The sequence below is a fragment of the Rhinatrema bivittatum genome, chromosome 16 (genome assembly GCF_901001135.1).
Source record: "Rhinatrema bivittatum chromosome 16, aRhiBiv1.1, whole genome shotgun sequence".
Lineage (NCBI taxonomy): Eukaryota > Metazoa > Chordata > Amphibia > Gymnophiona > Rhinatrematidae > Rhinatrema > Rhinatrema bivittatum.
Genome location: NC_042630.1, coordinates 36044481 through 36059149, shown reverse-complemented (window position 1 = coordinate 36059149; position 14669 = coordinate 36044481). Strand labels below are relative to the sequence as shown.

The following is a 14669-nucleotide window of genomic DNA, read 5'->3' as shown; positions in this document are numbered from 1 at the left end:
AACATGCCCAGCTCCACTTAAAGACAGGAGGGGCAGCTAAAATCTACAGGATTAGAAACAGAAGTAGCATCATGCTACAGATGAAGGAAAACTCTAGGCTGAGCAATTCTCTAGTTGCTGTTTCCTCCAACACTCGATGCGACCAGAGCCAATAATAATGTAGCACTTTCCTTTACATGGGATTGCAACACATTTTCATAACTTCTTCAGAAACATATATGCAGCCATCTCTGGGGTAGGCTGCATATATGCAGCCTACCCCAGAGGTGGCTGCATATATGTTTCTGAAGAAGTTATGAAAATGTGTTGCAAGATTATTTCATATAAACTTTCAAAAGGGTGAGAAAGAGGAACATTTAAATGCACCCAATGCAGCTGACCAGACCGAGGGACAGAGAGAGAAAGCAACGTGCCCGAAATCACAGAATCGTTGGTGGGCGGGAGGCTTTTATGCACATCCCACCCTCCACCCGACTTTAGCTGTTAAACCAGAGTTCCTCCTGGAGTCAAGCGGGTGACTTACAGAATGCATGCGGTCCAGAACGGCAAAGCGATTCCGAGCCACCCACACTGCAGTCAGTCCCGAGGAGCGCTTCCCTTCAGGGGCTGTAACAAAGCATGAGATAAGGGGACCGGGAACAGAAGAGTGAATAAATCTGCAGAGAAATACCACTTGTACACCACGCGCTACTAATGAGTATCAAGTTTTTAATGAAGTCAGAATACTAAAAAAAAATTGTTTTAAAAAAAGCATAAGGGGATGATCAGCAGATCAGACAGAGACTAAATACTATGACGTTCATTCATGAAAAAGAATCCGCAAGCTTAAATAATCAGGGCACAACAAAACCAGTAAATAAAACAAGAAACTTTGCAGATGTGCTGACCCTTCCCAGCACCCAACGTGGTGGACTTTGCGTGCAGGATCCCATCTCAGTGCGGCATATACCCTGCACCAGAAAAAACAGAAACCTCACAGGCATCACCGCCTGCCACCACTCATCTCTCAAATGTGCACAAGTATCCTGGCACAGGGGCTACCAGGCTGGACAGACAATAAGAACACTCTTACCATCTGGATTCTGGGAATCTGTGTCCTTAGGAATGGTGTAGAGGTCATAAGTACTGTTTTCCAGGTTACTGGCTCGCTGTAGGAAAGGAAAAATCAAGTTACAGCCATAGCTTCAGGGCAACTCAGAAGCAAGTCTGCAACAGAAAAGCTTCTTCAAAAAGCATGGTGCATGTAGCTCTGAATATCTACATCAGCAAACTATCAGTAGTACAAAAATAAATCCTTTGGACAACCCTTCCCACCTGAGAGGATTTCTAAGGGGAGCTCGAATTAGGAAGTGGCTTCATACATCTAGAGATCATCCTGCAGGACACCTAGGGCACAGGGACTGAATGAAAAATAAACTTGTCTTGCTCCCTACCATCCTCAATCAAGGACTTATAGATTAAGAAACGTAGTTATCGGGTGCTTACTGTGCAGAGGAGGACAGCATTCTCAGCAGGATTATAGGACATGTTGAACACTGGAAACTTGGAGCCACTGGAGGAAGAAAAAAAACCAAAACGCACATGAGAGTTGAACACTCATTCTAAGAGGGACCTCCATAGTAAAAGCTTTTTCCTGAGAAATATGCTCAGCTCGCAGGGCCCAAGCAGTACCAGCTCGGTTCTTCAAAACCTCCCAACTATGAGGTTTCTCGCTACCTGAAAGGTTTGTTCCTAACACATTCATTATTTAACCCATTTATAAGCTATAAAGCTATGCTACTGTGATTACTTTTTACAAAAAGCAATAAATACAAATGCATGTTTATTTTACAAAAAAAATCATCTGCTATCCAGACAGCAGAACCAGAAAGGAAAATTGGTTCTTACCTGCTAATTTTCGTCCCTGTAGTGCCACAGATCAGTCCAGACTCCTGGATTTTGCCTCCCCTCCAGCAGATGGAGACAGAGAAAGTTTTACCGACACTGCTACATAAGGCCCGCCTACCCATACTCACCGGCAGCCAATAGGAAAGGGCACAGAGGCCCTTTAAACTTACAGACGCTCCAGCGATCTCCCTCTTTTCGGCGCAGCAAGCAGCTCCAGCAGAGACCTGCTCCACAGCACGGCATCCAGAGCGAGGGAGGGCCTGCGCGATCGGCGCCACAGACCCATCGGGGTAAGGCCACTCAATTTCTCCCTTGCCCCCGCCGGGTCCGAGGCCGACCACGCGGCCTGCCGCTCCGTCCTGCCGCCGTCCCGACCGGAAAAACACGCGCGGAAGGCCCGCCTACCCATACTCACCGGCAGCCAATAGGAAAGGGCACAGAGGCCCTTTAAACTTACAGACGCTCCAGCGTCGCGCGCCGAAGGAGCGCGACAAAGGGGCCTGCCCCTTTGAGCGCCCCTTCGAGCAGCACCTTCAGGCAGCCCAGAAGAACATATGATATATAAGTGTGCCCGAACGGCTTCAACCTGTCTACAACTACTTTGTGTCTGCTTCGCTACTGTACTGGAACCCACAAGCTATCTCCCAGATGACCAGCCCAACTACTGGTGACGCTTCTAAGCAGTCAGAGTGTAAGAAATATTGAAGTATATATCTGTCTAGATCAGACCTCCCCGCTTGGCTAAATTCCCGTTCCACTTTTCCCGCTGAACCACCCCTCTCCTCCCTCCCCCTACAGTAGTCAGGATAACAGCATATATTTCCCTGCGCTAGCCTGGTTGTCTCTCTAACAAGATTGATTGTGTACTCTGTATGTTATTGGTGCCTTACTGTTGCCGTTGCTCACGTAACGATACTCATACCTATATATGTATCGTTGTTGGACCCTGAATGCTATTCTGTAACCCTGAATGCTATTCTGTATTTCTGCCATTCCTGTACGCTTCTAACCCTGTCTCTGCCTCCATCCCTGTATTCCTCTAACCCTTCTACTAGCCTTACACTTTTGGGCCACAATGCCTCCTTTCATCGAGCATTGTGCTGTAGCATATCAAACAGTATTCTACCCTTACAGTCCCACTACATCCATGCAGCAAACCCCAAACCATAAAAACAATCACAAAAACAGAAGACTCATACCTATACGCACCATCACTCGCACTCAAGCTATCAGCCTCTCATTTCTATCATCCTCTTTAACGCACAATCTCTTCAAAAGAAAACCCATCTTCTACATGACATTCTCTCTGATTCTAATCCCGAAATATGCGCAATCACTGAAACCTGGTTCAAACAACATGACACTCCCCTTATCAACCAGTTACCCATAGATACTTATGATATTTTCTCAATCCCGAGGAAGAAGAAGAGAGGAGGCGGCCTACTCCTGGCTATAAAAAAGGACCTCCACCTAGTGTCTCATAGATGTGACATCCCCCATCAATACGAAATTGGATATTTCAAATCTAAACTACTCCAACTCTGTCTTATATACACACCCCCTGGTCTTCTAGAGAAAGATTCATCTCCTTTGATTGAATTCCTCACAAACTCACTTTCGCCAGACCTACCCACAGTCCTCCTAGGAGATTTCAATTTACACGTAGATACCTCACCACAGTCACCGGCCTGTGAAGCTTTCTTGGCCTCGCTCGAAGCTATGGGCTTCCAACAGATAGTAAACTCCCCCACACACAAGGCTGGCCACACCCTTGACTTGATTTTTATAAACTCGCCCATCAGTGTGAACAGTCCCCCCCTATGTACATCAGTACCCTGGTCTGATCACTCATTGATTGAGACCAAACTATCGCTCCCTCAAAGCCCTCTATCCACGCCCAGACAGCCTATTTCCCTTAGATTCCGCAAAGCATGCGATGTAGAAACCATTGCATTAGCATGCTCTGACTTAGACAAACAAATTGATCTATCCTCACCAGATAACGCATTATCCTCATGGGTGAACTGCACACGCAGCATTGCCAATGTGCACTGCCCCCTGATAACAAAAACAATCAACCCTTACAGAAAGAATAGGAAACCCTGGTACACTCCTTTCCTTAGAAATCTCAAAATCCAACTCAGAGCCACGGAAAGGTCATGGCGCAAACTCCAATCCCCCGCAACCAAAACTCTCTACTATCAACGTATGCATGATTATAGAAACTCTATTCAACACTCAAAACGAAAATACTACGCCAATAAAATAAATGGGCTGCAATACAACCCCAAGGCTCTTTTCTCTATGGTCGCTAACCTTACTTCTCCCATACACACACAACAATCAGCTACACCCTCCACAAACCGCTGTAATGAATTAGCGCAATTTTTCAAAAACAAAGTATCGTCCATCACAGCACAATTTTCACACAACAACCTCAATATCTCTCTTCCCACCATCAACTCCCCTAGCTCCCTTTATTCTTTTGAGTCCTCATCTTCCCTGGAAGTAGAAAGCATACTTAAGAAAATGAAACCTTCCACTCACCCCTCTGAAACTATCCCCTCTAAACTCCTACTTTCTATACACAATGTGATCGCCAAACCCCTCTCAAATATTCTTAACTGTTCCCTAGAACATGGCATTGTCCCCAATGCTCTGAAACAAGCCATAGTGAAACCACTCCTCAAAAAACCCAACCTTGACCCCACCACCCTCTCTAATTACAGACCAGTGTCCAACCTACCCCTACTAGCTAAAGTGCTTGAAAAGCTCGTGAACACACGCCTATCTGATCACATGGAACAAAATAACATCTTCCCTCCAACCCAATATGGTTTCAGGAAGCACTTAAGTACTGAAACCTTGCTCCTCTCCTTACACGATACCCTTATCAAAGGAACTGACTCAGGATCATCCTATCTTATCGCATTACTTGACATCTCAGCTGCGTTTGACACAGTTAATCATGATGTCCTCCTCAGCATACTCAGAAATATTGGGGTCACTGGCAAGGCCATTGATTGGATTCAATCATATCTCCAAAATCGTACTTTCACTGTCACTATGAACAATAATGAATCCGATCCCATCAGTCTCCCCCAAGGTGTTCCCCAAGGTTCCTCACTCTCATCTACCTTATTTAACATTTACATGCTCCCCCTTACTACGCTCCTCACTAATCTACACATCAAGCATTTTATTTATGCTGATGATGTACAAATCATTTTCCCCTTCTCGGACACCATCCAAACGGCTCTACACAGCTGGGAATCCTGTCTTTCCTCTATCAACCAGCTCCTAAAGGACATGCACCTAGCGCTTAACTCCAACAAAACTGAGCTTTTAGTCATATCGAATAAGCAGCCACTCCCGGTCATCCCCCCTGCCTACTCTGCTACTAACTTCCCACCTCACACTCGCAACCTAGGAGTTATTATTGATAATCACCTCTCTTTCAAACCATTCATCAAATCCATTATAAAGGACTGCTACTTTAAACTGCAAACAATAAAGAAGCTCAGACCCTTGCTACATTTCAATGATTTCCGTACAGTCCTTCAAGCTATTATCTTTTCAAAGATTGACTACTGTAATGCGCTCTTACTTGGCATTCCCGCAATTCACACTAGACCACTCCAACTTCTACAAAATGCCGCCGCTCGCATCCTGTCAAACACAAAGAAAAGAGATCACATCACCCCCGCACTTATGGAACTACACTGGCTCCCTATACAGTCACGCATTCTTTATAAAACTCTCTCAATCATACACAAAAGTCTATTAAACTCCAACCTCAACTGGCTCAACCCCCCCCTCGTACCCCGTACCTCCAAGAGACCTACACGCCCAGCACTCCAAGGAACACTCCAAGCCCAATCTATTAAATCCTTTAAGCTTTCCTCCACTATTAACAGAGCCTTTTCTCTGGCCGGCCCCACGATATGGAACTCTATGCCCCATGATATTCGCACTGAGACCTATACCCCCACTTTCAAAAAGAAACTTAAAACCTGGCTCTTCCAACAAGCTTACTCCATCACACCCCCTATTACATAACTCCCCCTCCGACCCTTACCCTTACTCGGATTTCCTGATATGACCACCTCTATGCTTGTCGATTTGGTACTGTGCACTAATTCTGTATATAGTTTTGATGTAAATAGTTTTGATGTAAGGGCTCCCCCCTAATTTCAATTATATGTTTCCTAGTTCAGTATATTATCTGTTTTATGTAAGGGCCCCGCCCAATGGTTTTGTGTTCACTGTAAACCGATGCGATGTGCGAACGGTCATCGGTATAAAAGAAACGTTAAATAAATAAATAAATAAATAACACAAGGTGCCACCTACAGTCCCCTCAGTATTGATCTGTACCCAAGCCAAAAAACAGAACAAATACCAATACAATAACTAATTAATACCCCCTGAACGAGCAGTGGAAATTGGAAAACTGAAACAGACAACTGTGCCCACACAGAAACCCGTGTAGGACTAAGAAAACCTGTGCCATTCTTCTGAATAATCACAACAGATCGAGCGGACTCTCCAAGCTTCCCTTTCCTCCAGTGGGCGAGACTCTGGACTGATCTGTGGTATTGCAGGAACGAAAATTAGAACGAACCAACCAATTTTCCTTTCCCCTGTATGTATCTGGATCAGTCTAGACTGCTGGGATGTACCAAACCTTCCCTAAACGGGGTGGGACCTCGAGAGTTCTGCTCAAAAGCACACTCTCACCAAAAGCCATGGCCTCTGGGGCCTGGACATCCAAACGGTAATGCCTGGCGAAAGTGTGCAAAGATTTCCAAGGAGCCGCCCCACAGATTTCTTGCGGCGAAACTTGCTGACACTTGGCCCAGAAGGCTGCCTGAGATTGGGTAGAATGAGCCTTTAACCCCTCCGGGACAAGACGACCCTAACAGATGTATGCGAAACTGATAGCCTCTTTCAACCACTGAGCAATTGTGGCTTTTGATGCCTTATGACCCTTTTTTGTACCACTCCATGGCACGAAAAGATGATCTGATAAACAGAAACTGTTAGTAACCTCGAGGTACTGCAACAATACACGCTTCACGTCCAAACATCGCAACTCTTTGGCCTAAGGCGTAGAAGGATCCAAACTGGGAAAGGATGGGAGCTCCATTGACTAGTTGAAGTGGAATGACGCCACACCTTCAGCAGAAAAGAAGGAACCATTCACAAGGAGACCCCAAAATTCAAAAGTCTCTGCATGACAAGGCCTGAAGCTCCGAAATCCAACAAGCCAAACAAAATGCCACAAAAAAAACCCCTTCAAAATGAGATCTTTCATGGTAGCCCATTTCAAGGGTTCAAACCGTGCTGCACACATGCTTTTAAGGACCATAGTAAGGCTCCATGAAAAGGCAAGGTTTCCTAACCGGAGGACGCAAATGCTTTGCTCCCAAAAGAAAATGCAACACGTCCGGATGAGCAGCTAGAGATGCTCCTCGAACCTTCCTGTGAAGACAGCCCAAAGCCGCTACCTGAACACTGAGAGAACTAAGGATAAACCCTTCACCAGACCATTTTGCAGAAAGGCCAGAATATGCGCCACGGAGGCCCACATAGGATCAACACCTTGCTCCATATATCAGGCCTCGAAAACTCTCCATACCCTCACATAGGCCAAGGAGGTGGAAGTCTTCCTAGACTGAAAAAGAATAGCGATGACTCCTTCCTAACAATCTTTATTCTTAATCGCTCCCTCTCAAAAGCCAAGCTGCTAGACAGAAGCGAGCCGCCTGATCTGTAAATATAGGACCTTGACGTAGAAGATTCGGCAGAAGAGCTAGTCGTAATGGACCGTCCACTGCTAGGTTGATCAAGTTGGCAAACCAAAGATGCCTCGGCCACTCTGATGCTACAAGAATCACATCGCCTGGATGGACCTCTATGCATCACAAGACTTTGCCCACTAGAGGCCACAGAGAAAAAACATTCAGAAGGATGTTCTTTGGCCAAAGCATCTGCCCCTTCTGCTCCTTGTTCCCTTCTTCGACTGAAGAACAGTGGGGACTTGGCATTATGGAAAGTTGCCATCAGATCCATGTGTGGCCTGTCCCATCTGCAATTGATAAGGCATATCGCTTCCTCTGACAGCTCCCACTCTCCGGGGTCCAATTGTTGTTGGCATGCCCACTATATGAGAGATGTTGCCAAAAAAGTGCTAGATGTTGCTCTGCCCAGCCAATTATTTCCTGGGCTTCCTGAGCCACCACTCAACTTTTGGTGCCACCCTGGTGGTTGATGTAAGCCACCGTCGTTCCATTAATCCAACAAGACTCTCACTGGTTTCCTCCTCAACAGGGGCAGAAACGCCTGTAGTGCCAAATGCACTGCTCTTGTCTCTGAACAACTGATGAACTATAAGGCCTCCTCCATTGACAATTGCCCCTGTACGAACTGGTCCTGGCACACCGCTCTCCAACTGGAGAGACTGGCATCGGTGGCAACTATCATCCTGATTGGGACTTCCAGATCCACACCTTGTCTCAACTTGTCCGGAATTAGTCACAAGAAAGAATGGATCTGGCAAACTCCAAAAGAGGAAGCAGCAGGTGAAACTGATCCGACAACGGGTCCCAGCGGGATAGTAAAGCCGACTGTAGAGGCCTCATATGAGCAAATGCTCATGGGACCAATTCCAAAGTGGAAGCCATAGACCCAAGAACCTGCAAGTAATCCCAAACCTTGTTCACCTGCTTCTCATACAATCTGCAAACCTGAGCTTGTAATTTGGAAATCTGGTCTTCGGTGAGAAAAACCTTCCCCCACTTTGGAATCGAAATGTGCCCCCAGAAAGTCCAAAACCTGGGAAGGGGAAAGATGACTCTTGGACAGACTATCCATCTCATCCATCTTAGGCACTGGAGGACTAAATCCACTGCCTCCCGGCAAAGGGACTCTGACTTTGCCCGAATCAGCCAGCTGTCCAGATAGGGGTGAACCAGGATCCCGTCCCTCCGGAAAGCCACAGCCACCACGATCATCACCTTGGTGAATATCCTGGGTGCTTTCGCCAGACTGAAGGGCAGGGTGCAAAATTGAAAATGTTCCCCCAGAACCATGAATCTCAGATTTCTTTGATGATCAGGCCAAATTCCTATGTGCAAGTACACTTTGGTCAAATCCAGAGATGCCAGGTACTCTCCCCCCTTCTGCACCAACGCAGTCACCAAAAACAGGGTTTCGATTCAAAACTGAGGAACCTTTAGAGCCATGTTTACCCTTTTTAAATCCAGAATTGGATGGAACGTGCCCTCTTTCTTGGGGATTATGAAATGGAATAGCGGCCTGTTTTCTGCTCCTGCAGAGGAACCGGAACAATGGCTCCCAGCTTGCAAAGACGACAGATGGTTTCCTGCACTGCTAACTTCTTTGCCTCATAAGTACATGGAGAGACCATTAACAAGTCTCTGAGTGGGCGAGCAAATTCTAAACCGTAAGCTTGTTCTATCACGCTTAAGATCCACTAGTCTGATGTAATTTTGGCCCACTCCTCGTAGAAAAGAGCCAACCAACCCCCAATAACAGGAACCAAGGAGTGGACCGGCCTTGCCTCATTGAGCGGATTTGGCTCCAGCATCACTCTGGGAGGAGCCATCTCTACCTGGTTTTCTCCCATGAAAGGACTGATTCCAGGACAGCTGCCTTCCCAAGGACTACCTTTGGGCATCACCTGAAGCTCTAAGAAGCCGAAACCGCCTATTCCCTCTGAAGCGAGAGCATGGAGGAAAGAGACCCCTCTCCTTTCGGCTTATCTTCAGGCAATTTGTGACTCTTATTCTCCCCGAGAAGCTTAATCATCTCCTCCAAGTACTGACCAAAGAATAACTTCCCTTTGAAGGGCAACACTCAATTGTGACTTGGGTGAAACATCTGCTGACCAATTCCTCAACCAGAGGAGTCTACGGGCCAATAAGCCAATATCATGGTCCTGGATGAAATCCTAATGAGGTCATATAATGCATCAGCTCCATGGGCCACCACAGCCTCCAGCTGCTCCACCTCAGAGTCCGACAAGGATTTGTCCGCTTGCAACTGCTGTACCTAGTGCAGACCTGCTCTTAGCATAAAACTGCTGTACACTGCAACTCGTATACAGAGTCGAAACCTCAAATATCTTCTTTAGGTGAACCTCCAACTTTCTATCTTGAAGGTCTTTTAGCGCTGCAGACCCAGCCACCGGAATGGCCATCTTCTTAGTAACAGCTGAAACTGAGGCATCCACTTTTGGGACCCTCAGGAGCTCAAGCGTATCCTCAGGCAAAGGTTATAATTTGTCCATAGCTCTGCTAACATTCAATCCAGTCTCAGGAGTATCCCCATTCCCTAAATACCAACTTTTTGACTGATTTATGGAAGGAAAAGGACTTTATGGACCTTGAAGGCCGTCCATAACTGGATCCACCTCCTCCTGATCTGATTCTTCCTACGGAACTTTTATACCCAATTCCTCCAGAACATAGGGTCATCCTCTTCCATGGCCGGGGCTTTGCTACAGTTGTCATCCGAATCGTGCCAAAATCTGGATCTACGTCCTTCTGATTCTGTGCTGGCAGATGGTCACTCTCCGAAACCTCAGAAGAGCTATCCGCGGTGGCCGATAGTACCGGAACCCCTCGAGCTCTCGTGGCTGCCATTGCCCGAACCGACCTACCCCTTTTTGAAAGGCCAGGGCGCCCCGACGTCCCCTGCGCCACCCCACAGCCTTCCTGGCTGAATAAGCCCTATGTAAAAGCCAAACAAAATTGGCATAAAAATCGGAGGAACCATCCAACTCCCCCAGTCTTCCTCACTGTCTGAATGAAGTTCCTGAACATTATGACCTCCACCGAAGGCCCCTAGCACTGGGGACAAAGTAGCCGCAAAGGAAGACAAAATGGCCGCCGTTCCCACGCTTAGCGGGAATTGGTTGTCCACCGGCTGCTGTGCAAGAGAGCGCCTTCCAGGCTCACGGTGGCCGCCCGAAGTTGTTACTGCCAGCGAAGTGCCCTCCACCTCCCCCGGAGAAGCACTTAGAACATTTACCATCCTGGAAAAGGATGTGCGCACGTCTCAACAGTCAGAGCAACTCGACCCTTGTGGCATTGCAGCGGTGCGCCGGGTGCCACGATCGCCGTCAGAGGAACGGGAGAAGGAGCTGCCTGCACTGCAGAGAGAAAAGGCTGCGATAATGAGGAGTTGGTCCAACAACGCACAGACTACAGCGGCTCACTGCCTGACCAACTTAAACAACTTTTTTTTTTTTTTTTAAATCAGGCTCAGCAGCACAAAAAAATAAAGAAAAAAATGATCACTTCCCGGAACAGAAGAATGGCCTTAGGCTCCGTCCACCCTCCAGGGCTATGGAACTGGACCACCAGCTTTCTGCCCTAACTGGCGAAGAAGGACTAAGTACAAAAGGGATTCCCAACCCCCTGCTCGTCCTCCTCAAATCCAAGGGGGACGGCCCCACCAGGACCCAGTAACCTGGGAGGCAATCTCCAAGAATCCTTTTTTTTTTTTTCTTAGACTTCAGGCTTTGCCCCTCCACCATCTGCTGAAGACAGAGTAATACTGAGGGACTGCAGGTGGCACCTCGTGTTATGTGGCAGCGTCAGTAAAACTCTCTCTCTCTCCATCTGCCGGAGGGGAGACAAAACCCAGGAGTCGGGATTGAGCTGGGCATTTACAGGGAAAAATACAGTCTGGAGTTTGAAGAACACAATACTGAATTAGTTTAGCAACACTGATAAGTGAATGTATAGTTTATTAAACTTTTTCAAATCTGTAAGAGTGTTAATGGTCTAAGCATAAAAGGGCTCTCAACACAGGAGCATCTCCAGCATAAAAAGTCAATTATAAATTGGCTAATTGGCTCAGTGGGATCTAGATGGCCCTTGTGCCTCTAAATAACCCATAATTGTGCTTTTGAACAGATGAACGAAGTACTATGGATAAAGACCATTGGGGTGTAGGATAGGATGCGGCACTTAGGGCAAAACAAAACAGCCAGCAGCCGAACGTGAGTCTCTTGAGGTGGGGTTCTGCCAGTGATCGGACCCTCACCTTCTCAGCTGCATGACAGCCACATCCTTGGAGCTGTTGAAGTCCAGCTGTCGCAAGAAGCGGTCTTTGACATAGTACAGTATGTTGCCGTGGACGGCGTAGGCAGGGCGTTCACGCTCCAGCTTGAAGACTATCATGCCGCCGTCGTGACCTGGGTAACAAGAGGTGAAGGGAGGGAAGCAAAAAGAGAGAAGCAATTTTATGGAGAAATTACTTACCTGATAATTTCATTTTCCTTAGTGTAGACAGATGGACTCAGAACCAATGGGTTATGTGCTCCCCTGCCAGCAGATGGAGAGGGAATCAAGTTTCAAAGCTGACGCAACCCTAGATACAACCCTGCAGTGACCTCAGCCCTTCAGTATTTTCTTTAAAAGCTACAGTGGACATATCGAAAAAACTTGATTAAAAAATTAAAAACAGATAAATGTAACTGTACTCAACCAATCAAACACTGAACCACAGTGAGAATATAGATGCCCTGATCTAGGGACTGGATGACTGTTTACCTGCAATCTCTTGGAATAAATATCCACTCCATGGGCGAAACCTTGGCACTGTTCTTGGGCAGCCAGGGGCAGGATGCAGAGTCCATCTCTCTACACTAAGGAAAATGAAATCATCATCAGGTAAGTGATTTCTCCATTTCCTAGCGTGTAACCAGATGGACTCAGGACCAATGGGATGTACAAAAGCTACTCCTGATCGGGACGAGAGGCTGCCCGGTTAATACCGTCCTTGCAAAGGCTGCGTCTTCTCGGGCCTATACGCCCAGGTGTTAGAACCTGGAGACGGTGTGCAAGGACGACGCTCGGCAGATGTCGACAGGGGACAGCAGTCTAACTTCTGCCCCTGAAACTGCCTGAGCCCTGGTGGAATGAGCTTTAACCTGAGAAGGAAATGAATTTCTTGCCTCTACATAGGCTCCTGTGACCACCTCCTTAATCCAGCGTGCTATGATAGCCCGCGAAGCTGGCTCGCCCTGCTTCCTTCCACTGTGAAGAATAAACAGGCAGTCCGTCTTTTGCACCGGTTCTGAAACTTCCAGATGCTGCACCAAATGTCTACTGACATTCAAATGATGGAGGAGGTGGTATTCCTCCACGTCCCTGTGCTTATTTAGGTAAGGCAACGAAATGGACTGATTCAAAGAAAACTCCGAGACTACCTTGAGCAAGAAGGAAGAAATAGTACGAAACTGTAACGCTCCTGGAATCATCCGGAGGAACGGTTACGACATGACAATGCCTGCAGTTCAGAGATGCGACATGCCGAGCATATAGCCACCAGGAACACCATTTTCAAGATTAATAAACAGAAGGAAGACAGCACAGCGGCTGAAAGGAGGGCCCTGCCAAAACTTCCAATGCTAGATTAAGATTCCACAAGGGAACTGGCCTTCATGGGGGTGGGCCAGAGAGGGTTCATCCCTTCCAGAATACGGGCCATGTCCAGATAAGCTGACAGGGAGGTTCTGTTCACCTTGCCCCTGAAACAGGAAAGAGCCACTACTTACACCTTCAAGGAGTTAGGGGCCAAACTTTTATTCAAGCCATCCTGCAAAGATTCCAGAAAAAGTGGGATTTTGACCACCTGAGGGAGGACACCACGTTCCTTGCACCAGGCCTATATCCTCACTTCATCAGGCAAGCCCTCACAATCAAGACGGATCCTCGTGAAGGACCAGTCCCTGCTGTAGCAGGTCCCTATGCACTGGGAGGCACGGGGGGTCTCCACCAGGAGTCTCCGCTTGTCCGCATACCACGGACGACTGGGCCAATCTGGAGCTACTAGTAGGATTAATCCCCTGTGGTGCTCAATTCTACGAATGATCCTGCCCAGCAGGAGCCACAGAGGGAAGGCATATAGCAACTCTTCTTCCGGCCAGGTCTGAACAAGAGCGTCGATCCCCAGGGACAACGGATCTCTTCTGCGACTGAAGAATCGGGGAGCCTTCGCATTGTGAGATGCAGCCAGCAGGTTGATGGAAGAGTGGCCCCAGCGATCTACTACCAGTTGAAACGCTTCGGCCGACAACACCCACTCTCCTGGATCCAGACTCTCCCTGCTTAGAAAGTCTGCTCTAATGTTTTTTTCTGTGATATGTGAGGCGGAGATTGTCTATAGATGTATTTCAGCCCATTCTATCTCCTGAGACACCTGTTGTCTCCTGGTTCCTCCCTGGCCATTGATGTAGGCTACCATTGTTGCATTGTGTGAAAATGTGGACCGCTTTACCCTGGAGTCAGTGGATGAATTGCAAGCACGCCAGCCTCACTGCCCAGGCTTCCAGGTGATTGATGTTCCAGAGGGCCTCTTACTCTGACAAACATCCCTGGGCCATGAGTTTCTGACAGTGGAGACGCGCAAACATTGTAAGAACGAGCCAGTTTGGGGAGGACAGGGACATCCCCCTGCTCAGTTGAGCCTTCTGCAACTACCACTTGAGGTAAGAGCAGACTCCCATCAGTAAGTGGAGTTGAATCGAATAGTCTTGAGACTGGGGGTTCCAACGTGATAGCAGCGAGCATTGAAGTGGGCACATGTGTGCTCTCCCCCTCATGGCATTTCTTCCAAGTTTGCCGCCATCAAACTGAGAACTCGGAGATAGTTCCACACCGTCGGGCATATTGCGTTCATCAACTGACACACCTGGGTCATTTATTTATTTATTTAAGAGTTTTTATATACCGTCATTAAGTTAT

General features: G+C 47.4%; 1 protein-coding gene across 1 annotated transcript in view; it reads right to left on the bottom strand.

The window, feature by feature from the left end:
- The window catches only part of COPA (coatomer protein complex subunit alpha), a 58361-nt gene that overhangs the window by 28817 nt on the left and 14875 nt on the right, over positions 1 to 14669 (bottom strand). The window contains exons 11-14 of the mRNA XM_029581673.1: positions 11965 to 12115; positions 1486 to 1552; positions 1073 to 1148; positions 524 to 606 (exon numbers count right to left, since the gene is read on the bottom strand). Coding sequence (XP_029437533.1) covers positions 524 to 606; positions 1073 to 1148; positions 1486 to 1552; positions 11965 to 12115 — 377 coding nt within the window. The remainder of the gene's footprint in view (positions 1 to 523; positions 607 to 1072; positions 1149 to 1485; positions 1553 to 11964; positions 12116 to 14669) is intronic.